Consider the following 25,777-nt stretch of genomic DNA (forward strand, 5'->3'; position numbering starts at 1 on the left):
ATGTGTACGTTGTGGGGTCTTATGACTGGCACAGGCTTTAACACTAATAAAAGACACAAGCAGCAGGCAGTCATTTCTAAACCAAATGAAGTTCAATGGCTCCTCTTGATGTAATGACAACATTGCTGTCCATCTTTTCATTTTGTTTCATTCATGTGGATGGTATGATATGGGCTAGTACAACAAATAAATTCAGGAGTAGTGACCCTACCTTCTTGTGGGTTGGCAGTGTGATGTTCAAATTGCATATGGCAGTCTGCGGAAGACCTTTAGAGGATTTCGGTTCCCTCAGGAAGGAGAGGCGGCCACAAGGCTCCTGTCCCAGGTCTCTGATCTGAACAACAGAGCAAAAGTTGCATGAGAAGAGTTGATGTGAACTATACAATGAACATTTTTTTCCTTGAATTACTTAAACAATACACTGCAAAAATCAAAATCTTACCAAGTGTATTTTTCTCATTTCTAGTCAAAATATCTCATCACACTTAAAATAAGACATAATCACCTAAAGAGTAACTTTTCAGTGAGATATGAGAACTTATTTTTAGACGATAGATCTTGAAAATCTTATTTCAAGACATCTTACCAAGATAATTGTCACTTGTTCCATTGGCAGATTTTTTTGCTTGAATTAAACAAAAAAATCTTGAATTAAGCAAAAAATCTGCCAATGGAACAAGTAAAAATTATCTTGGTAAGCTCTCTTGAAATAAGATTTTCAAGATCTATTGTCTAAAAATAAGCTCTTATATCTCACTTAGAAGTTACTCTTTAAGTGATTATGTCTTATTTTAAGTGTGATGAGATATTTTGACTAGAAATGAGAAAAATACACTTGGTAAGATTTTGATTTTTGCAGTGCAGGGCATATTATTATCTTTTTAAATTTTTTCAAACCTACAAAACACACATACAACCCCCCCTCATGAAAATCACATAAGTAAAGCGCATGAATAAATATAAGCGATAGATAGATAGATAGATAGATAGATAGATAGATAGATAGATAGATAGATAGATAGATAGATAGATAGATAGATAGATAGATAGATAGATAGATAGATAGATAGATAGATAGATAGATAGATAGATAGATAGATAGATAGATATTCATGGGAAATGGGAAGGATGCATTATCTACCTTAACATTGAAAGGAAGTCTGTTTTCCTTGAAGGAGAAGAAGTTAAAAACCAGCTGCTGCCCACTTTTGGTCAAAGGAGACAGATTACCATAGCAATCTATATGGATAGGCTTGCCCTCCAGAACCTAGAAAAGTCCAATGATAGAGTTAAAATCATTTTACTGTTGACACTGATGAACACGCATCAGTAACACAAGAAAGATTCATTCATTTATTTTATTTGGGTTTTCTTAAACGTCCACATGTAAACATGACCCCACCTCAATGTCTTTGCTCCGAGCCACTTCCTCAAAGTTCTCCTGCTGCTCCAGGGTTTTGTCAACCTTGTCATCTGTCATGCAGAAGCAACGCAGCCGAGCCTCTATGGCATCGTTCATCTTGGCGAACACCACAAACTTGGCCAGGTACGGCACGCAGATCAGCTCCCGGTATAACTGAGACGCTAGACTCACCGTCTCAGGAATCTGGTGACAGTCTGCGAGCCAGAACCTGTGGGTGAACAAGTAGAGAGAAGAGGAGGAAAAGAAGGAAAATAAACAAGAAAATTAACAAAAGGCCAACAGAAGAAAAAATATTACCTGATATGAGGATGATTTATACAAACACTGTTGCCCATATAGCTGGAATTATTTTCTTTTCAGACACATTCTTCTTTTTATTTCTATTTATACACATCAGTAATCACCTTAGTCCAGGTGTAATGATTATGTACTAGTTCAAAACGATTACATAATAGTTCAGTCCCACTTACACTTCATCTATCAAGAATACACAACATTGTTAGAATCATTTTATGGGAATTGGCACAAATATTTAATTCCAACTTTATGGGCAACAGTGTATATACAAAGACTTTAAATGGTCCATTTCACATTTGTATCAATATATTTTATGATGATATCCATACTGTACTCAAATAAATTCAGATAAATCCAACAATACAGCCTATTCCTAAAACCACATTCACTCTAAAAATAAATAACCAACTCAGACAACTATTTTAACAACATTGCCATTTTTGGAATATACTCCAATTTGAAATAAATAAATTGAATTAGGAGTCGGCTTGAACGGTGATCAAGTTCAGTGTCACTGAATCCAAAACATCAGGATGCAACAGAGCTTGTCTTTATTTTTTGGTAAGGGTCAAAACACGGTATTCGAAATCTCTCTGACGGGACATTTTACAGACAATTTGACAGATTAGTGTTGCTAAATGACCCACATTTTTACTTTTAAATTCATTTTTGCTTTAGCTGAACCATAAGGGATTATCCAAAACAAGGAGCTACTTTATATTGAAATAAATGTAGGAATGGCAATCAATCAAAGTTCGCTCTCTGACAGGACATTACTGTGTTTTGACCCGTAAACAGTTCAGTGTTGCTCATTCACATCCATTTCATCAAGTCTACACACCGGATAGTCAAGTGACTGTACACTGCACAAGATTCACTGACTAAAGAGAGACTGATTCATCATTTCTTTATTCCAGAAGTACATAATCAGCAGATTCTGCATAAACAGAGAACAGGATTATCACGTTTACACATGCAAATTTTTTATGTAATTAGATTGCAGCCTTTTGCGATTATATAATTGCACAAGGCTGACACTGCACTTGCCTTTGATTAATTGTGCAGCTCTAGTGTATATCAAACAAGCTAGGTTGTTTCTTTGAACAGCTGAACACAGGCACATGACAGCTGTGTAAAAATCTAATCATGAGGTAAAAAAGGCCGCTGTGTTAATATCAGGCTGCACACTCACCACATGACTCAAATCGAGTTAAGATGAGGGTTCATGACTTTTGAAAAGAGGCACCAAAACCACCTCGACAAAGTTGACTCTTCACAAACTGATTTCTGATATTTTACTTCATTTTGTAGCACTAGTGAAAATGTGTAACAATGCAAAAAAATGTACAGCAGAAAAAACCACTAAGATTCAAAGCTTTTAAATCAATCAGTCAAACAGAAAAGCCAGAAAAAAGTAGACGATGGGAGACATGCACAGCTGTCTTCTGTTGATAATGTTTTGAGTATCACTGTATTTGCTTGTTGTATCTTTCACACTGTTCAAAATTTAGTATTCACAAAAGAACATCACACAACCCAAAAAAAGGGAGGAAAACACAAATGCTAAGACTTTTTAAAACTGATTCACATTCAACTAAAAAATACTACAACACTTTTTAATTCACAAAGAAAATAATGTTCTGGGATTTTTTTTTTTTTTTTTAATGTGCTTCACTACAACTAATAAGAATGTATTTTTCAACGTTTGCTCTTTTATCCTGCTTTTGTCAAGAATTAATTTAATGTAGGGACACTTTACATTTAATATTACAAATCACTATTCTTTTTTGCATGAATAAAGTCTGACTGGGCTTTAGTGTGTGTCTGTATCTTTCTCACCTGGCCGACACATTTGTGGTGAAGGAGACGCAGTCAGTCACAAAGGACAGTGGTGTTGTCCCTGTGATGTCTTCCCATTGGGCAGGGGACGTCCCTCCTGTATGGAACAGGGGCCAAAAGATGAGCTCATGCTTTTCCAGCCAAGTCACTGTTTAAGCTTTAATAAACCCATGCTTTTTATTGACTTTGGCGGACAAAGTTATTAGTTTAATAAAACATGTCAAACACATGTTTGAAATTCTAAATGACATTTATTTAGGCTCTGAGTGTGAAAACTTTTACAAACTTTGTATTTAGTTACTTCAAACTCAAATTAAATCAAATCCTGCACATTCAATATAAACAGAGGTAACTACACTTTTTCATGTTGCACTAATGGTTTACTTGCCTGTGATGCTGCAGAGCAGGCGCAGGCAGGGTGCAGATTCGCCTCTGTGGCCGCTGGGGTGGCCCTCTGCTGATCTAGGCGGAACAGGGATGGTCATGGTGATGGGCTTGTGGAACTTTCTCCTCCTGGGTTCTACAGTGACGATGGGACTGAAGGTGGCTCTGTTACCAAGGACTGTTCTCGCTATTTCATCCGGCACAGGTTGAGCCTTGATGGACACAAAAAAATATAAAATGATTGTGAGACAAGACAAAATGTTTGCATGTTCATGAGTTTTCAAGACTGGTTTCAATCAACCCCTTCCTGTGATTTCCATTTTCATTAAATTAGGGTTCCAGGCATCTCAAACAGAAACATTCAGCTTTATGAAAATGGGCCAAATCTCAATAAATAATAAGTCAGAAAATACAGCTGAGTCAGAGACAGATTTAGTCTGAGCTCATTCATTGCTGCAGCACCTGAAGGCCAACACGGATCCTCTTAGTGAGCGCCCCCTGTGGGAAAGAGGCCTGGACCATGGGGACAGTGGTGCTGGACAGCACGCCTCCATCAGGGCCCATGTGGTTTGACTCCTGCTTGATCCGTGACACTACAGCAAAATACTGAGGAAAATCTCTGGTGACGATGCGGCAGATGCGCTTCTTCTCCAGCTCAGCAGGGCTGTCCAGTTCTGTGAAAAGGTGGTTTGGAAATTAACAGGCAGCACTAGCTTATTACTTATGATTACATATGATTTCAAGCAATATTAAATGGTCCATACTTCTTATTCCAGGAACTAAACAGTTTGCATGAGTACATAACAGAATGCAAGTATAAAGTGCTTTAAAATGTTCAGGTCTACTAAATCTGACATCCTGGTCAGTTTATGTGTGGGAAAAAAAGGACACAAAATAGGCTACATGGTTCAAGTAAAAAAAAAGACCTCTAGTGAGAAAATCTCATTTTCTAGGCCATCAGCTGACATACTGCTCAGGGCTATACAGACTAGATTTTCCAGAGTGTTCTGCTGACCTTCACACATACAACTAAAACTCTGTCTTTCTATTATTCTTAATAAATGTTGGGCTTTGCGGAATAAGGTTTTGTTTTACCTTCATCCATCCCAGTAAGCAGTTCAACAAGGTCCTCTGATCTGGCGTCGGACTGGTGCTCCTTCCATGTGTCGCCATTGTCGCTCCTCAAAACAATAAGCTCCCTCTCCTTGCCCCGCATCGAACCAAAATGAGGGATCTCCACAATCACAGGGCTGAAAGACAATGTAATAAAATATTTTTGTTCAGTGTTCTTAGCAATTAAATTATGAGTGAGTAAGAGCGTGGTGTCACAAGAAGCACAGTAGAGATACATGACTTTGATGTGACCTTTTTCTGTTGAATTAGCTGTAGTAGTAATGCAAAAACTGTGAATCATGTTACTTTTGATTACTGCACAACACGTTATACAAAGACCATATTTATCTAACTATTTTTTTCACTGTTGCAGGGAAATGCATCTGATTCTAATAAAGAAAAGACGAATGCTAAGCCAGTGCCTACCCAAGAAACTGAGCTCCAGCAGGCCCAACCTCCACCAGCCGACTGACCAGTCCCTCTCCTTCCACCATGGGAGGTGGATACGCCAGCTTGTGCCTCTTGGCCAAGCGGCAGGTGATACGCGTGGGCGCTGTGCACTTCCTTGGGGGGATGATAATGCGCATACCGTTGTGGCGGCTGCCTCTCATGGAACCGCCGCGGGCATCCACCATGAAGCTGACCAAGAACCTATCAGGTGCAAAACAAACAATGTTAGTGGGGTGGAGTGGATAGAGACAAAAACAGACAGAAGCCATACCATGGACACAAGTGAGGAGGAGGACGATTCCCATGCTGTGATCACCGTACACCCAAACAAAATAAGGAAAAGAGAGAAAACAACAAAACAAGAGAGAGACTAAGAACCAGAGACAGAAAGATAATAAAAAAAGAAGGCTTTGAGCTCTGAAAGCTGGCAGTTTTCACCTTCAGGTGCCTCAATTTAGGACATCAAAGAATGTCTGAAACTAAACAGGGTGCTAATGAAGTTGCAGAAAGTTTAGTTTCTAGTTCTGAGGCCTCAGGTGAAGTTCTTGCCAAAGTTTCAGTTTCTCTAAAGCAGTATCCAGTGATCAAATATTAAACACCTGCACAGATGTGCACAAAGTTAGGGGTTGAATTGGTTAATGTGATTAATATGTGACATGTCCCATTCAATTAGAAGCACATTTGTGCAAAGGCAATACTGTATGTGAGAATGCAGTAGGACGTGGGGATAGAAAACTGCTCTGTTGCACTTTTTTTGTTATGTTCTGTATGGTTGTTTGGTGAATATGTTGTATGTACAGAAGAATCCCTGTGAAGCTCTTATTGTGCACTGTGAGAAAGAGATGACACATCAATATAAGACTCCCAAACACATTGACTACACACTTCTAGTATCTAGGGTAGTGCAAATGAAACACCAGACCACACAGATGAAATGAGCACTGAGTGGAGAAAGGAGAGAGAATATGATAAGACGAGAGAGGAGTGGCAGAGTGACATCACTGCGGCATCATGGGTGAAAGCAGCGAACTCAGTCATCACCTGGAGTCATACTGAGGGAGCGGGGAGGAGAAGCTGCAAAATAAACACATGGAGACAATGCAGGAGGCAAACCCCCAAAACCTAATTTTAGTATCAAAGGTTCACAAGCACTGTTGGGATCTGTAACAACTATTGAAGGTGAAAGAAATACTACAAATGTGACAAAACAACAAACCAAGGAAAACAGAAAAAAATGGACCCAATGAGAATAAAATGATAATGGGTAAAATATTAAAGTAGAAAACCAAATACAAAGGGATAACACTGAGTAAAAATAGAAAAGAATAACCAAACTGGATGTGACAGATCCCCACATTGGATTTAATAATAGCACTGTTTATTTTAAAGCAGCAATATCATACATTCAAATTATGAAAATGACATCTGAGCAAGTTCTTATCAGTTTAACCAAATGAAACACATGAGGTCTATGAGCTCATACACAGCCTGTGCAGAAAGCTCACTTTGTTTAAACAATGATAAAATAGCGAGCAGAATGCGAAAATGAATTCTGAACCGTGGCTTAAGACTCATGGTATGGCATGTGAGTTTTGTAAACGAAGTGCTGTAGCTGTGGTGTTTAGTGTACAGTAGCAGCACTGCAGAAGTCCCACAGCCCTGCACCTTGTCTGCATCAGTGCAGCAGGATTTGCTGAATATCGACTCTTAGGGAGAAAACGAAAGGCAATAACACAGATGTGTCCTGTAAGCAAAATAAAAAGTGTGATTTCTGTACATGCAGTATGTGTATGTATCTGTATATACACACATCAACTGTGTGGGTGCATGCATACACTGCTCTTACCCAGAGTGAATGGGGCTGGACACAGTGTTGTGGCTGTGGTCCATGGTGTCCGGGGTCCAGCTGTAGCGCCGCATACACTCTGAACTGTAATCCCTGGTCACAGCCAAGTGCTGGAGGAACATAACAGGACTGATTTAATTAAAAAATGATGATGTACGTATATAACAGTAAAAACCAAAACCATTTATAGGAGACGGTAATGAATATGCAAGGGTGGAAAAATGAAAAAGAGGAAAAGGGCACTTGTGAAGACACTGATGGGTCTTAGTTATATATAGTATCCCCTTTTTATGATCTCTGTGACATAAGATGAGTTGCATGGTGCAATAAGCTGATGGTAATTACACTGTTGTGAGAAATAACTGGACAAAAACTTCCCAAAAACACAAAAAAAACCCCCAGAAACTATACTAGTCAGCTTAAAACAATGATACACCGTTAAACACTGATGGAAAATCATAATGTTAATGAAATATGAGAAATGTGATTTACTATAAACACAGACAGCACCAATGAATTAAATAAAACTGGAATAGGCCCCAAACAAATAAATATACAAAGATGAATCTCAGAAAGGTCGATGACAATGAGGCTACTGTGGGAAAAAAAAAGAGAAAAAAAAAAACCATCCACCAACACTTGATACCTTATTCAGTGGGTCAACCAAGTAGGAAATGTCTTTACAGACACTCTGAAGCTTAGGGAAGAAGAAAAACAGTTCAAAAATCACACTGGGGGCATCTTAAGGTCCTGAGAAAAGTATTTATGGCTCTTTGTTTTGGAAAAGGATTTCAATGATAAAGACATCATCTTATCTCTGTGAAGATGAAATCATCATACTGTCATATGACTTAGGCTTCTTACTCAGACAATCCAGCTATAAACTGCAACAGACATGATTACGTCACCTATAAAATGTAACAAAATGGCACTGACGGTGATTGCCCCACAGTGTTTTTGGTGTTATCAACATGGCAGCTGGGGAAAGTCTTACATAGTGTGAAATATTGCAGCCTCCAGCATTAGGCATATTACTGAGATAGTTTCTCTTCTGCATCCTAAACATGAAAACCAGTGTTGGACAGACAAGATGAGCTCTGCAGCACTGCGGCTTTCCAAGAGAAAGCAAAGGGCGCCCCGCAAAGCCCTTAGGTTTGAAAAAACTTTTCGTCAAGGTGCTATACACTCACTCTCAGCACATTGGCCAAAGCAGTGTAACATCAGCCTGGCCTCTGTTATGACCTTTGAGCAATACTAGTTTAATCCTGCCTGTTAAGATTTTCATAAAAAGAACAAGAACAAGTAAATATTACAGTAAAAGAGGAGATACAAAAGGGAATTTGATGAAGTAGTGAGAGACTTAAAAGCTTGAGATCAGCTTGATAAAGTACTCACGCAAAAACGGAGAGAAGAAACTAAGAGGTAGAGAGTGCTGGAGAAATAAGGGTAAGAGAAAAGAAATAGAAGGACAAGAACATGAAACAAGAATTGGACCTTACCGTGTCCTTTGTGGGAGCCAGTATCTCCTCGATCATCATGCTGTCGCGCGCAAAGGAGCTCCGGTTCAGAGTGTTGGACCTATCCGAACTGAAGGAGCGGAGGCTATATGTTACCACGCAACCCAGTGCCGCGGGCAACAACAAGTGACAGGCAGGAGAACACGACATAAAACAAAAGCAAGGAATCCATTATTACATGCAACCTCCAGGGAACCAGCTTTTACTTTACTGGACAGAGAGAGTCCAAAGTGAAAAAGTAGAAAATAGAAAAAAGGCGGAAGAGCCCATAGTTGGACTAGGATTAGATATCAGCAGGTTATTCAGAGATGGAAATGTGAGTGAGGTCAGTTTTGTTTGTACGAACTGATAGAGGGAGAAAGAGAGGGAAAGCAGGCAGAGTCGAGAGGAAACACAGACGGCTTTTTACATGAACAATGATGTAACTAAGTGTGTCTAAATGATGCAGTACGACAGAGAAGAGAATCAGAAGTGTCAAAGAAGTCTCAAACGTTGTGTAATCTGACTGCAGCCTGATCCGACTACAGGGCAGACTGACAGTTCTGTAGTCTAAGATTAGCAGCTGACCTAGGCCTGTTTCAGAGCGGTACAAAAGAGAAGCCAGCCTTTTCCTTCTTTCATGCTGCAGTGTGCTTTATGGCAGTGTGTGGGGTGACGTGTGCCTATTTTTGCAGCCTCGCAGGCTGAATGCAGTGCTGTAGATCCCCTTGTTTTTTTGTTTTTTTTTTCTTACGCTGTTTTCGCATCAGGAATTTGATCAGTGCAGAAGAATCACCAAAATGTTTGTGCGTGCATAAATAGTCACCTGCCTGCTTGTCTGCATTGTTCTTTAAAAAAAAAAAATGCATATGCAAACAGACAGTAATCTATAGTGTGTAATTTTAAGTGTTTATCAAACTATTAGGTGTCCAAAAGGTGCAAGCAAAGCGACAAAACTGACAACTCTTTGCCTTATTTTCTGTGAGTGTATATGGTGTGTATCAGTGTGTTATGTGTGTGTGTGTGCGTAGGGGGAGCAAGGGGGGGAAAATGCAGAGCTCAGCGTGTTTGAGTGGGTACACTATTCAGCACAGAGAGAAGCCCTTTATTCAGCAAAGCCTGCCTAGCCCTCCATCGAAGTTACCAAGCAACTCCGTACGGTCTGAATGGACCGGCTGGCATGACAGCGCTGCTCTATCTCACCCCCCCCATTTTTCCTCTGCTTTCGCCTGACTCTTGTTTGTTCTTCGCAGCTTCCTCCTCTTTCTCATTCTATCCATCCTCCTCTCCGTTTCCAGACAGCCGTGCCTATATGTTTCCTCGCCTTTCTTTCTCTGGTACGCTCTTTCCCGTGTCGGTCTTTAAAAGTGGCAGTTTGAGTATGTCACGACACCTACCAGCACTCGCTTTTTCCTCTCTATTACTGTGTTGCTACACTGCAGTTTACGCTGCTATTCTATCAATGGAAGATTTTTTTCACCGTACCCCCATTCTCTTCTCTCTCTTTTTTTTACTTTTCCCAACACCACTCCATAAATTCTACTATTGATCAACCTGACAGCGTCCTCTGTCTTACTGGGGACTGCATTTTTCTTTATTCTTTAGGAAAACTGTGTCCATAAGAGAGTTTGTATTGAATGCATTTATGTACGTGTGGCAAAGCTCATTGTCAAAATCATCCTAATGTATTTACTTAGCATTGAACAAAATATTCAGAGTCATCACAGGCCATAAAGTTTCCATCTCTGCAAACCGTAACTGAAACTTTTCAGCCGTCATAAATCCTCAATGATCACGGGTTATTCCAATTAGTAATGCTCTTTTTAACGCCATGGTACCAGCTCAACTCGACTTGACTCTACTTGCTTTTGGTATCAGGGGCTTTGTTTTCCACTGCAGATATTGTACTCCTCTGTGTAGCTGATCATCATAGGGATGACGCATGAAACTGCTCTGATGTCATTTTCACTGTGACACAAACAGGAACACCGTAGGGTACTGAAGGGGTGCAGGTTTGAGTCATTTTACTTATACACAACCATGACACAAGTTCTCTCTGATCAATCAATTATCTGCAGTGCTTTCATGTTAATTTTTTATATCTACTCAGCCTACGTAGAACCTCAAATGAAGATTATGCCAAAAATTGCAGCATATGATCCACAACTTTTTGGGGATTCATAGAAAACCAAAAAGGCCAAATAGTTTCAAGTCACGTGAAAAAGTACCATAAAATTCAATTATAGTAGATGAGAGGACAAATTTTAAAAACAGACATCTCTGATCCCTGGAAGTTACACTGAATGGCACCAAAAAACACGCCGAGGGAAAGTGCCACATCAAAAAGTTAGGGGATTAGTCCACACAACTCAAATTGAAAAAAAAAAAAAAACCCTTCTATTATCACAAAATAACGCAACAACTGCTACTTTCACTCTTTCATTTCCAGCAAGAGTGCCTCCTTGTCACACCTGCATGAAAACGTTTTGCATATATGACAACATTTGATGAATGGATGAAAAATTGAGTCTTAAGTGGTGTGAGTTCAAGTGAACACTGACATGAAACAGCAACAGGTGACAAATTTGCTACAACACAAACTAATAAACAGCAACACTGGACAATGAGATGGAAAAGATGATTGTTGGGGTTGAAGTAGATTGACTGATGGTTGATGGTTCTAAGGTTGGGATTACAGTACACAGTAAAAAGGGGAAGGGGCATTCAAAGCTAATGCTTACTACTACTACAACAACTACTACTCTTTTCTTACCTGATTCTAGGGCTAGAATGACAGACAGGGTGCAAAAAACAAGGAGAAGAACACAAGTGAAGAGTGAAAAAGCAAAGCATTTTGAAGACATTAAAGCATGATGTGCTTCCCTTTGTTTCCCTGTATGAAATTGATGCTGCACATTTGCATGGTCGTATGCCAAAATTAGATACAAGTGTGTGTGTCTGTGTGTGTATCTGTGTGTGAATGCATAAGTGAAACAGCCCAGTTAAAAAGCAAACCATGCAATGTCGATGTCAGAAACAGAAAGGTAAGGAAAAGGAAATTAGTTGTTCAGCATTAAACATACGTTGGTCAATAAAATACAGTATTTCACAGCAAAACTTTTAGAACCATATAAAGAGACCAGTCAACAAATTTAAAACCCATTTCACAATATAAACTTTAGTTTTTGTATAGAACACATAATCACAAAAAAAGCTAAAAGCAACAGCCTGAGATACTGAATGACAAGCCTGGAAATATTCAATGTTTTTCTTTTTGTTATAAGTTCCTGCAGAAATTACAAAACCAATGAGCTGATCCAACTAAAATTACTGCCTGTGTTGCAAAAAATAGACTAATACTACACAATACCATACTATACTATATAATACTATACTATCACAGGGTTCCTACAGGTTTCTGCAAGTTCATTTTATTCTTTTTAAGACCATTTTAAGACTACTTAGAACAGAATTTAATGCCCATTTCACAGCCATACTGGCAAACGCCTGTGACTCCTAGAATTTGGGAACTCCTTGATTAACACTGTTCCAAGTCATTTCTCACCGTTAGCAGTAATTGGTTCGTAATTTCAATATAAATTGTCAGGTTGGAACAGTGGACCTGAGCCGACTAACGTTACTTTCTTTGCAGCTTGGACATTTAAACACAACACAGCCAATAAGTTAATGGCAACATAACTTAAGATCTACCCTATCAAATTTAAAACCTTTTAAAGACGTTTTAAAGCTATTAAATGCAGATTTGTATACAAAGCTTTTAAGACTTTTTAAGACCCGTGGGAACCCTGTATAATAATAATTATAGACTTTACTAATTCTGGTGTAGTAGAACTTCACTGTTACCTAGTTGGGACATATTTCTTAATTATGATGAACATTCTTTAAAACTGTACCCAGCTACAGTTACCGGGCCTCTGTGTGTACAGAAGAATTTAGAAAAAAGTCATTAAAGATGAACAATAGACCATAGATAAAACAGCAGTTTGATGCTGGTCACTGCCTTGTGGTCACAGAGATTGTTAACCTTCAAGTCAGTGTCAAGTCAAATGCTCAAACTCACATCGATTTGCTAACGGGTTTTGTTTAGCTCATTAAACTTCTTCAGCATTAAAAATCAGCTCATGGCTCAATCAAATATCACCAAATTTACATTTTACAGGAACAATAATTACAATAACTGACTTTATAGAAAATGAAAACATAGGAATAAAGTTCCACTTTGCATTTGTCTCTGGACTAAAAACTTAGCCTCAAATGTGCAGTCTTTTTTCATTAATAGAAATAACAGGCAGCTTCTTCTAAATTGATCATGACTCAGATAATTCCATTCAGGAAGTAAAAAACTCTTTCCAATAATGACCCCTGAGGCTCCTAAAACCAGCCTTGTTTACATGGAATCCCTGCATGTACCACCGTGTTTCTCCCATTTTCTGTGGCCTGCTGACATTGGCTGCTTCCTGCCATAGGTTCTGTTGTTGTTTTTTTTATTAAACCAACCATCATAGTGCATCTGCCATCTGTCCGAGCAGCTACAGAAAACACCAGGGCTGCACAACACTTGTCCTGTGTGATGTTGATGCGTTTTCATTGGAGCTTGCCAGTTTTCCACTACATACTTTGTTCTCTTTTTAAAAATGCAGCTTGGTCTGCGTTGGATCCCCTAGTGAACCTGTTCACTATTGCAGCTGCCAATAATTAGAGCAAAGCCAAAGAAGAGGATACTATATGTGTCAGAGTTCAAAGATCACATCTCATGTGTTATACTTATCAGCAGTTTGCGATCTTTGTGTGGATTTGAATGAGGCCACACAAACTGCTGAATCATTTTGTCAGGTGAAATCATTAGATGGCAACTTTCCAGATGCTTTCTCTGGCAAATCCCATTATTCAGTTGGTGTAAATGTATATAGCCTATGTGAGAGAGACTGCACATTTCAATTCAACATCCACTGTACACACTAGATGTACTGCATAGTGTCTAAAATATGGCCCTAATGACAATATAGCTGTCATATCATAGTGTGAACATTATGGTAAGCAAGACCAAGTTTACTTTCTGAGGAGAAAAACAAAAACAATCTGCTGTTTTATTGAACAAGCTGGAGTAAGTCCATCCCAGCACTGCACCAGAGCACATCTCCTGTGTTTTGAAGTGTGTGTCAGACATTGACAGGTGCTTACCTGGCTGAGCGGGCTCCGATGCTGAAACCCATGTAACCCTCCTGAGGGAGGGAGTCATCCCCCAGCTCTTTGAGGTCCTGAGGCCGAAGGTATTTGTCAGTATCCCCGGTCATCGCATCGTCACCTGATGAAGGGGGGGAATCATAAAACCCTCCTGTTACTTCAAACGGCCATCCAGAAAAAAAAAGAGGCGATGCGGCACCTCAGCAAAGAAAAACAAGCCCACTGTGTCGGCATAAGCCCATTTATGAGATTTGAGTGTTTAGAATGAGGCCTTAGATCATTTCTCAGCTCTGTCCGTAAAGCCAGCATACCTCACTACAACTGCAGAGCCCACTGCAACTTTTTAGTCAATGCATATAACTGTGGCATGACAACAAAAGCCAAGAAGCTGCAACACTGAGCAGCGACACACTGCTTTAGGATGATGAATATGAGGGAAAATGCCATTAGAGGCAGCACCAAAACCACTTTGCGGTAAATCTGAAGCTCTCCTGTAAAACCAAACGCAGCTCCTTTGACAACACTCAGAGACAGAGCGCATCAGAAGGCTTTACAGCTTTACAGCCACCAAAGACAGCAGAAAAAAAAACAGTGAACAAGCAAGAAAAGGTTCAAACCGCACCGCACCTCGATCGGCGGACCGGTGGACGATGACACGCCGGTCAATGAAGCCGGCGGTGCGGCTACAGTGTTTCTCCTTCTCCCTCATGTCCAGCTCTGTCCTGCCTGCAACACTCTGCTCCTTCACCGCAGCCCCTCCCCCTGCCTTCGATACTGCCGCACTCCGATCACACACCAGCACCACAGTCAAGACGCACGGCACCTAAACGCAACACTTCCGGTGTCAGATTTCAAAATAAAACCCTCAGTTAAAAAAAAAAAGGCTTCTCTCGGCTGTCAAATACTGACACACTCTTGATAAACGCATTAAAACTGCTCCTCTCAAATTGATTATTTATCATTAAATTAGCCAACAGAGTATGATAGCCTATTTTAAATACAATTATTACTTCCGGGTGAGTATATTCAGTAATATTACAACTATAGGCCCTTCATATGAACCATCTTTTCTACTAATGCTTAAAACCAGAGAGAGAAAAAAATACAATCAGAACCCGGGGTGAAATAATATTAGCGTTACTGTGGGGAACCGTTATTCTGATGGTATTATAAATCCGTAAACTTCCTGTTATTCTGTCTAACTTGACCAAACCGGAGTTTCCTGGACTCCCTGGTGCTGTATTAATGTATCACCGTCCCATTCAAGCTCAGATCACCCACCCACATACCCACCAACTCCCTCCACAACCACAACCACCAATCCTCCTCCAGCAAAACACACACACACACACACACCATCGAATCACACACATTATACAGAGCAAATAGGACCACATATTAAAATATAGGCCAAATCAACATATAGCCTGATAATAAGATGATGCGTCTTATCCAACAAAAATCCATAATCATAAACGTCACATAGCCTACATTAGGATATGCATTATTTATAGATCACGAAAATCATTATGGTAAAATATTGGAGAGGGAACACACACACACACACACACCACAAAACGTCCTATGACTTACCTCTGTCTGACGCAGCCATACTGATACTTTTTATTCTAGTGCAAAATGTCCCTGTATCTAAAAACTTCCAGACTCGAGGCAAAATCCAGAGAGTGGTTTAGACTATGAAGCAGTCCATTCAGTGCTACTGGTGCTGATGGAAAATGTTGCCCTCTCTTCACCCCACGCGTTTAACTCCACTCACACCAGCCTTTGGTGCGCTTTTGGTGCTGTTGCGCAGGCGGTGCGCATCTCCCTGCCACTTTTTTTTTTACTCCACAATTAAACGAAACGTAAACTAAACGTTGCGTCTCTCCCTCTGCAAAACAGACCAAAGAAAAAAACTAGTCCAAGCCATCTGACGCAGGTGGAAGCACCGGGGTTAAATCTCCCGTGCAGGCGGCTCAAGGAAAGCTCATCTGAATGGATTTAAAACGACAGAGAAAGTGTCGTCCCTCTCTCAGTTGGCAACAAACTCCGCCCGAGCAGCGTCTGAGTGCGGTTTTCCGCAGCCGAGGACGTTTCTTCAAGTTAGTTTATCAACAACAAAAACGAAACTTTGTGCATGACAGTGACAGAGACTAGAAAACTCTCACTGAACGCTCCTCCTGCCTCTTCTTCCTCCATAGAAAGAGTCTGGCTGCATGACAAACTGAGGGGGGGGGGCAATACTGATGAAATAACCACATCACGCAACATTTAACCACTTTTTTAAACGGTTGAGCAACAGTTTTAAGTCAAGTTTTTCCTTGTGCATGTTGCAAACTGACTTAAAACTTACACAACATAAAACTATTTTTAGAATAATTATGCAAGAAGAATTAACTGCATTGATTGTATGTTAAAAGCAGTAATAGTGAATAAGTACTGATGTGATTAAAACACAGTTAGAATGAGTTAAGCTGTCTCAGGATGGTTCGGTGTGTAGGTATAGTAATCTATAGAAAGCGTGTAATTGCATAAGCAGGACACACATACACACACAACCTGACCAGGAGTGACCTGTCACACTCACTTCAACCCACAGCCTAATAGGATAGGCCTCCCTTATATAGGATTAAGAGTGATGTGGACACTTCTTACTGGCTACACAACAAGTTCTCTCTCTCTTGCTCTTGCTCCCTCGCACATATTCTCACAAAGAAAAAAAAACAAAACACATCCTACAAAGCAGAAGGCACACAGGCCTGAATGCTACAGCTAAGGGAAGCCAGAGTAGCGCTAGGCAAAGTGAATATAAAGGCTGCCACTGCCAGTTGGTGTATATTTCCAGTGTTCCAAGTACAACGCTGATGAATTATGCACATTGTATAAACAGTTTATGTGGAGAACATGAGGCCATGGATACTGTTATTTATAATTCCTGCGTGATGATAACACACCGGATCATGAATATGACAATGATCTTCATCTTTCAGCTACTGTACAGGGTGAACTCATCCATCATTTGCTTCATATGTGTGTACGTGTGCCAATACGTGGATGTAACTTGTTGAGTTTCACTGTATCACCTGACACAGAAACTCCACACCCCCTAAGCAACAGCCCATGAACAAGCTCATCAATTTTACAAGCCCGTTGGCTCTGTGGCTCCAAACAAAGGCCAGGACATTCAAGTGGGTAGCCTAAAACTATGTGACTTGTACCATAAACTTAACTGTGTTGTTTGGCCTTTCAGCATCACATCAGCCACCCTTCTGCTATTACGGATGTTATGTAATTGTCCAATGCTTCACATAGCAAGCCTTTAAGATTTCACTGGATGTACTGTATGCTCGGCTATGTTAGGCCCTCTAAATTATAAATCAACTCGCGCTGACCTTGTTTTATTTATTTTCACATAGCATTTGCTTCAAAGAGACACACTAAAGTTAGCGAGAAGCTTCACAAAAGCGCGTTTGACAAGACGATCCACGCTTGATTCACAGAGCTCAGTTAAAAATAACAAATCTGTGTTTTGGGGTTTTTTTCAAGCTGCAGTGAAAATAACATCAGCAGTGTCAGTTTATGAACAGAACCGCAACATTTCCAACCTGCCAGAAACAAAGTCCAGCTTAACATAGAACACTGATTGTTTTTTTCAGGTAAAATTGAAGCTTTTGTTTGATACTAGCAAAGTATAAATTAAAAATGCAAGGCAAAGACACACAAAGCTTTACGGATGTTCACACCATGCCTTTTGCTGGACGATGATGTAAGTGCATTATCCAAAAATTGTCTAAGTAAGTTTCAACTCTGAGGAAAATGAACAGCAAAGCAGAATAGCACTATAGCAAAAGGTTGATAGATGAGTGCTGGAAAAGCGCATTATGTTAATGGAAAAAAAAAAACACTACAGTTCAGACGGCAAATACCTTCTTCAGCATCTGAAAAAGAGTCCTCATTGAGAATTTCAGGCACATTGGCCCGGACTGTGTGATTTGGACACACATACAGTGAAACATGCAAAATTAATGAAAATGACACACAGTCACAAGTTTATGGAAATCATGCTGTGTATTAATATTAAACACAAGTCAAACATTCATTTCAAAGTCTCAAACAGTTTAATACTAATTGGTTGAAAATGTGTTGAATGAACACACAGTATTAGCACTTCTTCATACCTTCATCGTCCGACATATCGAGGAACTCGTTCATGGTCTCTGGGACGTTGATTTTGTGTTTTTCTGTTGCAGCCTGAGGATGTGCAAATTAAATGGAGCATTAAAGTTAGTAAACTTAAGAAGCAGAAAGAATAACAAAGAGAATGTTTTCTTTTCTGGGTTGGAAAAATCCCTCGGAAAAATCTCATAACCCATATTATGATGGGAAAGAAAATAATGAGCCGTGGTACATTCTTAATACAATATTAGGGGGTTATATATAGATATCCAAGTACTGCACTCAACTCTCAGGTGATAGAAACAGTCCCCTTTTTGTTGTCTACGTAGCAATAACACACTACACATACCATAAGATAATCAGTAGAGCAACAACATTTCCACTCCTTATATTTGTAATGTAAAGAGTGGAAATGTTGATGTTAAACAGAAACTATGGCCTGTCAGACACTATGATACATTAGAATTCACTCTACGCCCACACTGTAGACCAATAAAGGTCTCATAGGCTCCGGCAGTGGGTTCAAGAGACACATAAAACAACAGCAGGGGCCTGTGCACAATGAATAATAGATCAGTCATATGAAGGTCTATGGAAATGACCTTGATCTTTAAGCTTGTTCACTGTGGATGGAGACGGTTGTGAGTGATGTACTTTGTTGCTGATTGTGCAGGATCCTCTGTGACCTCGTTGTCCGACTCTTCTCTTCACTCAGTGTCTTTCCTCACATCCCTGTCCCCTTTTCATCCCGTCACTGCCTCCCCTTCCCCTCCCAGGTTCATCCCTTGTTTTCACTCATGTCCCCTCCTACTTCCCAACAGACATGTGCGTGGATGGGATCACTGTTAGTGACCTGAGCTATTTGAGGAGAAACCTTAAGCTCCAATTTAAGCCTTCTCTCTCTTTATCGCATTCAGGACATCACACACGTGAGACAGCGTGACTGACTGACTGAATTGTGGGATAATTTACTGGATTCACACACTGACTCCACTCATGGTGTCCTGCTGGCAGACTACCAAACTTTTAATCTGAACCAAAAGTCAGTTACTCAAGTTAATCTATTACGCTACACATAAATAACCAAGCTGTGGTTTAATAGTACATTAGGTTTTAACCATAAACAGCTTTTTAAAGCATAGCCTATTTCTAGATTGATTTTGCACATTTGCAACAGCTACTGGCATTCATTTCACACTTGAAAAAAAGCTTGCACTTCCATACTATTTGTTGTAAACTGGATTTGTTTTTGGGTTTTATTTGACTTGTCGCTTTTGTGCATTTTCACATTTGTAAAGCTTTTGAAATGGCCATTGATCACAACTGGATTAACCCATAAAGACCCAAACAGCTGCCGACAACCAAAAGTATCTACTGAGCTAAAATGTTTAATACCTGGTGATCCACTAATCCTATCAATACATGTAAATAATTGGTGTAAAATACAGTTTGTCATCTTTTCATGGTCATCAGATATGACCCATGTGGATGTTCAGAGGCTCCGTAGTGAATGTGGAAACACCATCATCTTCTACAACGCTGATTCACCAGGAAAACCCATGGAGTTGGATCAATGACAGTGGCTGTAGACGCTTGTTTTTAACATTCAATTATTGATATCTTTACTGAAAAAGTCACTTTTCCTTCAGTTTTCTCTGTTTCTGATATAATAACCCTCAACATTAAACTGAACTTTTATGAACATCTACATGATTAGTAAATTTAGAAATGATCAGGAAAATACCTGATTTTCACAAAAAAACACAAAATGCAGGGGATAACATTATAATAAATGGTGATAAATCACTTAAGAAAGGTTAAATATATATATTAAAAAAAATTAGAACTGCTACAAAAGTAGCACTGGGTCTTTATGGGTAAATGCACAATAAATACCTGATACAAAAAACCCCAAAAGTCTCATGTGGTAAATTGTGATTTATTTGGTAATCCTGAATGTGTTTTAAGATAGCTTTCTAGTATAAAAACAGCTAGAATCAACTCTTTTCCTAAAATGAGAGATTGTAAATTACTAGCAAAATACACTGTTGCCCAAAAGTTGGTCTCATTTTGCTTTCAGACACATTCCTCTTTTTATTCCTATTTATACACATCCGTAATGACGTGGTGCAATGATTACATACTAAGCCCTAGATACACTTTATCTATCAAGAATAAATCAAATGGTGACAATCATTTCATAAGAAGAGGTAAAAAATATCTTATTCCAACTTTATGGGCAACAGTGTATTTAAATGGACAAAAGACATACAGTTGCAGAAAAAATTATTAGACTATCAAAAGTCATCAAAAACAATGGTTATGCAATCAAGTACTAACGCCTGTGTGTATCATGTGACTAAAACAGACAGAAAACATGGAATGCCTAAAAGCACTGTTTTTGGCAGTACAATGCCATATTGATGTAAGAACTTAAGTGATTTTGGTTATTATCAAGAAAACCATGGAAAATGGATAGATATCAGCTCTGAAATGAAACTCTTATGAGCTATTGTTGTTGTTGTCATTATATTTGTCCAAACAAATGTACTTTTAGTTGTACCAGTTGTAAAATGGACAAGAAAATTGAAGAAAACAAGGGTGGTCTAATAATTTTTTCTGCAACTATAGAACAACTGTGTTATGACATAAATGAACTACACAAATGATGTGTGTCTCACCATGGAGGTCAGGTTTTCATCTGTCATGGGCCTCAAAGTGTCCACCACAGAGATGTACCCAAGACGACGTGCAATGGAGAGGGCAGTGTTCCCATTCTGACAGGTAACAGACCAGCAGCAGGTTATTCACATCAGACAAACACGAAACACAAACAGCATTCAGAATTTGATTAAGCGGCTGTACCGTTAGCAAGCGCATGCAATTGTGTTTGTGCACTGACCAGGGTGAGCTCGTTGGCCGAAGCTCCGTGCTGAAGCAGCAGGTTGATGATGTGGGTGTGTCCCTGTTGAGCTGCTTGGTGTAGAGGAGTGTACCCGTTCTAAATAGAGACATATAAAGTTATATCAGGGCTGAGGGCGTCGATGTAATTAAGCCCTTGGAGCAGGATGGAGAAAGTTGGTGTAAACAAAAATAATAAAATAAATAAAAAAAGCCCTGGCAAATATAGCAAAACAAGGCTGTGAAATGTGCGGGACGGCGAGTAGTGTTTGTCTACCTTAGTTTTGCCATTGACTCTGGCATGGTTCTGCAGCAGGAAGTTTGCCATCTTTGCGTTGCCATAGTGACAAGCCACGTGCAATGGAGTGTAACCCATCTGAGTGAATTAAAGATGAAAGAAGAGACGCAGAGATAAAGGGCAACGAGATGAAACAAGAGAAAAGGATAGCTCCAAAGCACTATTCCAACTCTGTGACCCTGTAAGAATTTCTGATGTTATAGCGCAAAAATAAACCCATAATTCAAACAAAAAAAATGGATCAGCTTCCTCTTCTCAGCATGTCATCACCGACTCTAAATATAACTCAAATGCCGCATCATATTTCACATCACAGCTGAATTGTGTGTACATAGCATAAATGTAATGGATGAGATCAGTGAGTGAATTTGCTGTAAAGTGTCCTCTCAGCACATATGCACACAGTCTTTAACCTTGTGTTAGCCAACCTTCAACGTCTACAGGTTCATTTTAATTAGAGCATGTGTGTGCTCATGTGTGCGTCATGTGTTTTTCTCTCAGTGTGGTCTGCATCAACAAAGTCATGAGCACCATCCACTCAAGTATCAATACTTTATTCATGTACAACCTGATATGATTTGCGTGTGAACAAGGGTGTGTGTCTGTGTGATTCCAGGTCACATCAAGACAATGATGGATAAAAATGCAATATTATGCATAAAATCCTTAGCTATTTGTATGTGTATATGTGTATGTGTGTTTGTGTGGGATTGAACTTTACCTTTGTTTGGGGGTTTACATCCGCCCCATGGTTGAGAAGGACTTCTGCAACGTTGACTTTGTCCTCCTGAGCTGCTAAGTGGAGAGGTGTAAGTCCGCTCTGGATGAGGAAAAGACACACACAAATAAAATTGTTGTTTTGAAGGCAACACATATAGAAAGCAAAAGACTGAAGCATGATGTAGTAAGATCTAACAGGAGAGAATGTTGCATGATAATACTATAAAACTAAGTCTACTAAATATTTTTTTGTTTTTTCCTGGCTGATACTGAGCAAGTATTTGTTATGCTTACAAATGCTGATGAAAGTTTAAATTTAAAGGTCCAGTGTGTAAGATTCAGGGAGATGTAGAATGTATCTGATTGCAAACATTCAATATGATATTGGATAAGATCATGTTTCATCACATGAAGATAAGATCTGTTGTGCAGGTGGATTAGGTCATGTTCCACAGGGTCCATTGAAAACAGACTTCCTCTTCTCCACTACCCCTGTATCACATCATGTATATGTGCAACCACTATGTAAATATGTAAATATCTTTAAACGTTATACTTAAATCTTTATACTTTTAAGAACGTTTATTTCTACCTGCCTTTCTTTTACACTGGTGTGTTGCATACTGCTGCTGTAAACTGTTAAATGTCCCCATGGTGGGATCAATAAAGTCTTATCTTATCTTATCTTATCTTATGTCATCTCATCTTATCTTCTTATCATTTCTACATTTTCAAGTGGATGGCATCCAGCATTAAAGTGCCTTACTGTTACCTCCTGTACTATGTTGGTGAGTGTGGAACAGTATTAATACGCCCTTAACTAAAAAGCCTCTTTTGTTGGATTCAGTCGGCTCCAATCTGCACCTGCACCACTAGATGTCACTAAATATTAAACACTGAACCCATAAAAATGGAGAGTTACATAAACAAGGTACCAGGCAAAAAAAATGACCTAACTTATTACTATGTGAAAGTGTGAGATGTGCCAGCATCTTTGTACTTATATGTTTTTTGTGAATGCTCTACCTTATTGCACACATTGACGTTGGCGTTTTTGGCCAACAGAAGCGAAACTAAGTCCACGCTGCCCTCTTGTGCTGCCAGGTGAATGGGGCTGATGCCCTGCCGCGTCACTGCGTTGGTGTCGGCGCCGTACTCTAGTAGTGTGGTCCCAATTTCCATTTGGTTCTTTTTGGCAGCGATGTGGAGAGGCGTGTAGCCATTCTGAGGGGGCAGGGCAAGAGAAGTGATTATACTCAGCAATGTACAACTATGATTCTCATTAGGAGTGTCTGCTAAAATTGAATGTCTAATATCATTTCAACTTTTCACATAAAACATTTCCTGAGATCTCACTGCTGTGGATTTTAACCCATAAAGACCCAGTGGTACTTTTGTGTTAGTTCCCAAATGAATTTTTTTCTATATTTAACCTTTCTTAAGTGATCTATCATCATTTATTTTAATATTATCCTCCGTATATGCATTTTTCACTGTAAATCAAGTATTTATATTTAATTTCCTATATCAAATTTAGATGTTCATGAGAACTCCGCATAAATTGAAAAGTTCTTATATCACAACAGAGAAAACTGAAGAAAAAAAGTACTTTTTCAGTAAACTGTATCATTAACTGAATAAAAACAAGTGTGTCCATCCACTGTCACTGATTAAACTAATTGGGTTTTACTGGTGAATCAATGTTGTAGAAGATGACGGTGTTTCCAAGGTAACTACGGAGCCTCTGAACATCCAAATGGGTCATATCTGATTATCATGAAAAGATAACAAATTGTATTTTACACCAAATATTTACATGTATTGACAAGATTAGTGGATCAACAGATATTAAACATTTACATCAGTAGATGGTTTTGGTTGTTGTTGGATCTTTGGGTCTTTATGGGTTAAAGAACCCAACCCTAAATTCAGACAAATTACCTGCCAATGTTCATCCATAGTGCAACACAGATTAATGTGCTGTTGACAACAGGTGTGGGCATAAATGTAGTATAAATCAATAAAAATGTCCAGTATCTTGTATGATTGTGCAGGACATTATTAATCATGTAAGATAAGCCAGTTTCAGTCAAAACAAAAGTGACCTAGAAATTGGGCTAAAAATATCCACATTCAGTGATGTTCAAATTATATTTAGTTACAACATTAACCCATAAAGACCCGGTGCTACTTTTGTGGCAGTTCACATATGAATCTTTCACTCTATTTACCTTTTATTATGTGATTTATCACCATTTATTGTAATATTATCCTCTGTATTTTGCCATTTTTTCAGTGAAAATCATGTATTGTCCTATATTTATTTTACTGATCATGCAGATGTTTATAAAAGTTCTGATTAAAGTTGAGGGTTATTATATCAGAAACAGAGAAAACTGGAAAAAAAAGTGAATTTTTCAGTCAAACCTATCATTAACTGAACATGAACCAAGTGTCTCCATCCATCGTCATTGATCAAACTCCATGGATTTTACTGATGAATCAGTGTTACAGAAGATGACGGTGTTTCTAAGTTCACTACGGAGCCTCTGAACATCCAAATGGGTCATATCTGATGACCATGAAAAGATGACCAACTACATTTTACACCATTTATTATTTACATGTATTGATATGATTAGTGGATCAACAGGTATTAAACATTTTAGATCAGTAGATGGTTTTGGTCGCCAGTGGATGTTTGGGTCTTTATGGGTTAAATACACACTCATGAAACAATGCATAAACTAAATTAATATGTGTTAAACTGACAATAAAAAGAATGGTTATTGATTGTCATTTATTCATATCTTAAGAGGAGAGAATGAAGGCAGAGCTTTCTCTTTTTTTTGGTTGTTGCCCCTGTGGACAAAGTATGGAGAGCTCTATAATATCCACCTCATATTTGTCATGACTACACTGCATATGGAAAACATATTTTATAAACCAAATTAATATTTTCAGATCCTGCTGTCTGACTTGGTGTGGACAGTCTTATGCAGAGACATGACTGTATACACGTATCAAATCTAATACCGCAATCATGGGATCAATCAGCGTCTGTATTTGTGTGTCTGTGTGAAAAAGCTTCAGGAAAACCCATTTAGTACACAAAGATTGATCCTGTTCCAGAATGCTTAAATTAGCCCAAGCATACCAACTTTAGTACCCCGCCAAGTGAGAAACAATTTATAGACGGAGAAACTGAGAAAAAGGGGGTCAGGGAGGAATGACTAAGACTGTGGGAGGAAAGGAGACAGGAAAAGTAAAAAGAAAAACAGCGAGGAATAAACAGACAGATGCAGATTAAGAGCTTGTAGGAGACAGAGATAGTGACAAAAAAGGAGACGGCAAGCAAATATAAAGTAGGTTTACAAGCTTTCGTCTTCCCCTCGCAGGATGTCTGTTCTGAGTGTTTGTTGAGGTTGCAGCCAAAAAACAAGCGCTTTTTTACTATTTTTTTTCCTGGTGTCTAGTTCTGTCATTCTGCTCATACTTGTAGTTGTTTTGTGGTTTTGATCAGTTCCCAAAGCCTAGCAGGAGACTGACCGCAACTGGACCATATTTCACTGACCATGTGTGTTTATGGGTGTCAGACATTTCAACAAGAGCAGTACTTAGAGCAGTAC

General features: G+C 39.1%; 1 protein-coding gene across 1 annotated transcript in view; it reads right to left on the reverse strand.

The window, feature by feature from the left end:
- Positions 1-25,777, reverse strand: part of LOC115433988 (ankyrin-3-like) — a 104,622-nt gene that overhangs the window by 23,921 nt on the left and 54,924 nt on the right. The window contains 20 exon segments of the mRNA XM_030155620.1: positions 212-334; positions 1,142-1,267; positions 1,403-1,631; positions 3,560-3,656; positions 3,948-4,155; positions 4,406-4,617; positions 5,039-5,193; positions 5,483-5,707; positions 6,548-6,580; positions 7,353-7,462; positions 7,999-8,049; positions 8,852-8,954; positions 11,622-11,633; positions 14,051-14,174; positions 18,232-18,304; positions 20,911-21,006; positions 21,132-21,230; positions 21,408-21,506; positions 22,150-22,248; positions 23,175-23,372. Coding sequence (XP_030011480.1) covers positions 212-334; positions 1,142-1,267; positions 1,403-1,631; positions 3,560-3,656; positions 3,948-4,155; positions 4,406-4,617; positions 5,039-5,193; positions 5,483-5,707; positions 6,548-6,580; positions 7,353-7,462; positions 7,999-8,049; positions 8,852-8,954; positions 11,622-11,633; positions 14,051-14,174; positions 18,232-18,304; positions 20,911-21,006; positions 21,132-21,230; positions 21,408-21,506; positions 22,150-22,248; positions 23,175-23,372 — 2,472 coding nt within the window.

Source organism: Sphaeramia orbicularis, chromosome 15 (assembly GCF_902148855.1).
Source record: "Sphaeramia orbicularis chromosome 15, fSphaOr1.1, whole genome shotgun sequence".
Lineage (NCBI taxonomy): Eukaryota > Metazoa > Chordata > Actinopteri > Kurtiformes > Apogonidae > Sphaeramia > Sphaeramia orbicularis.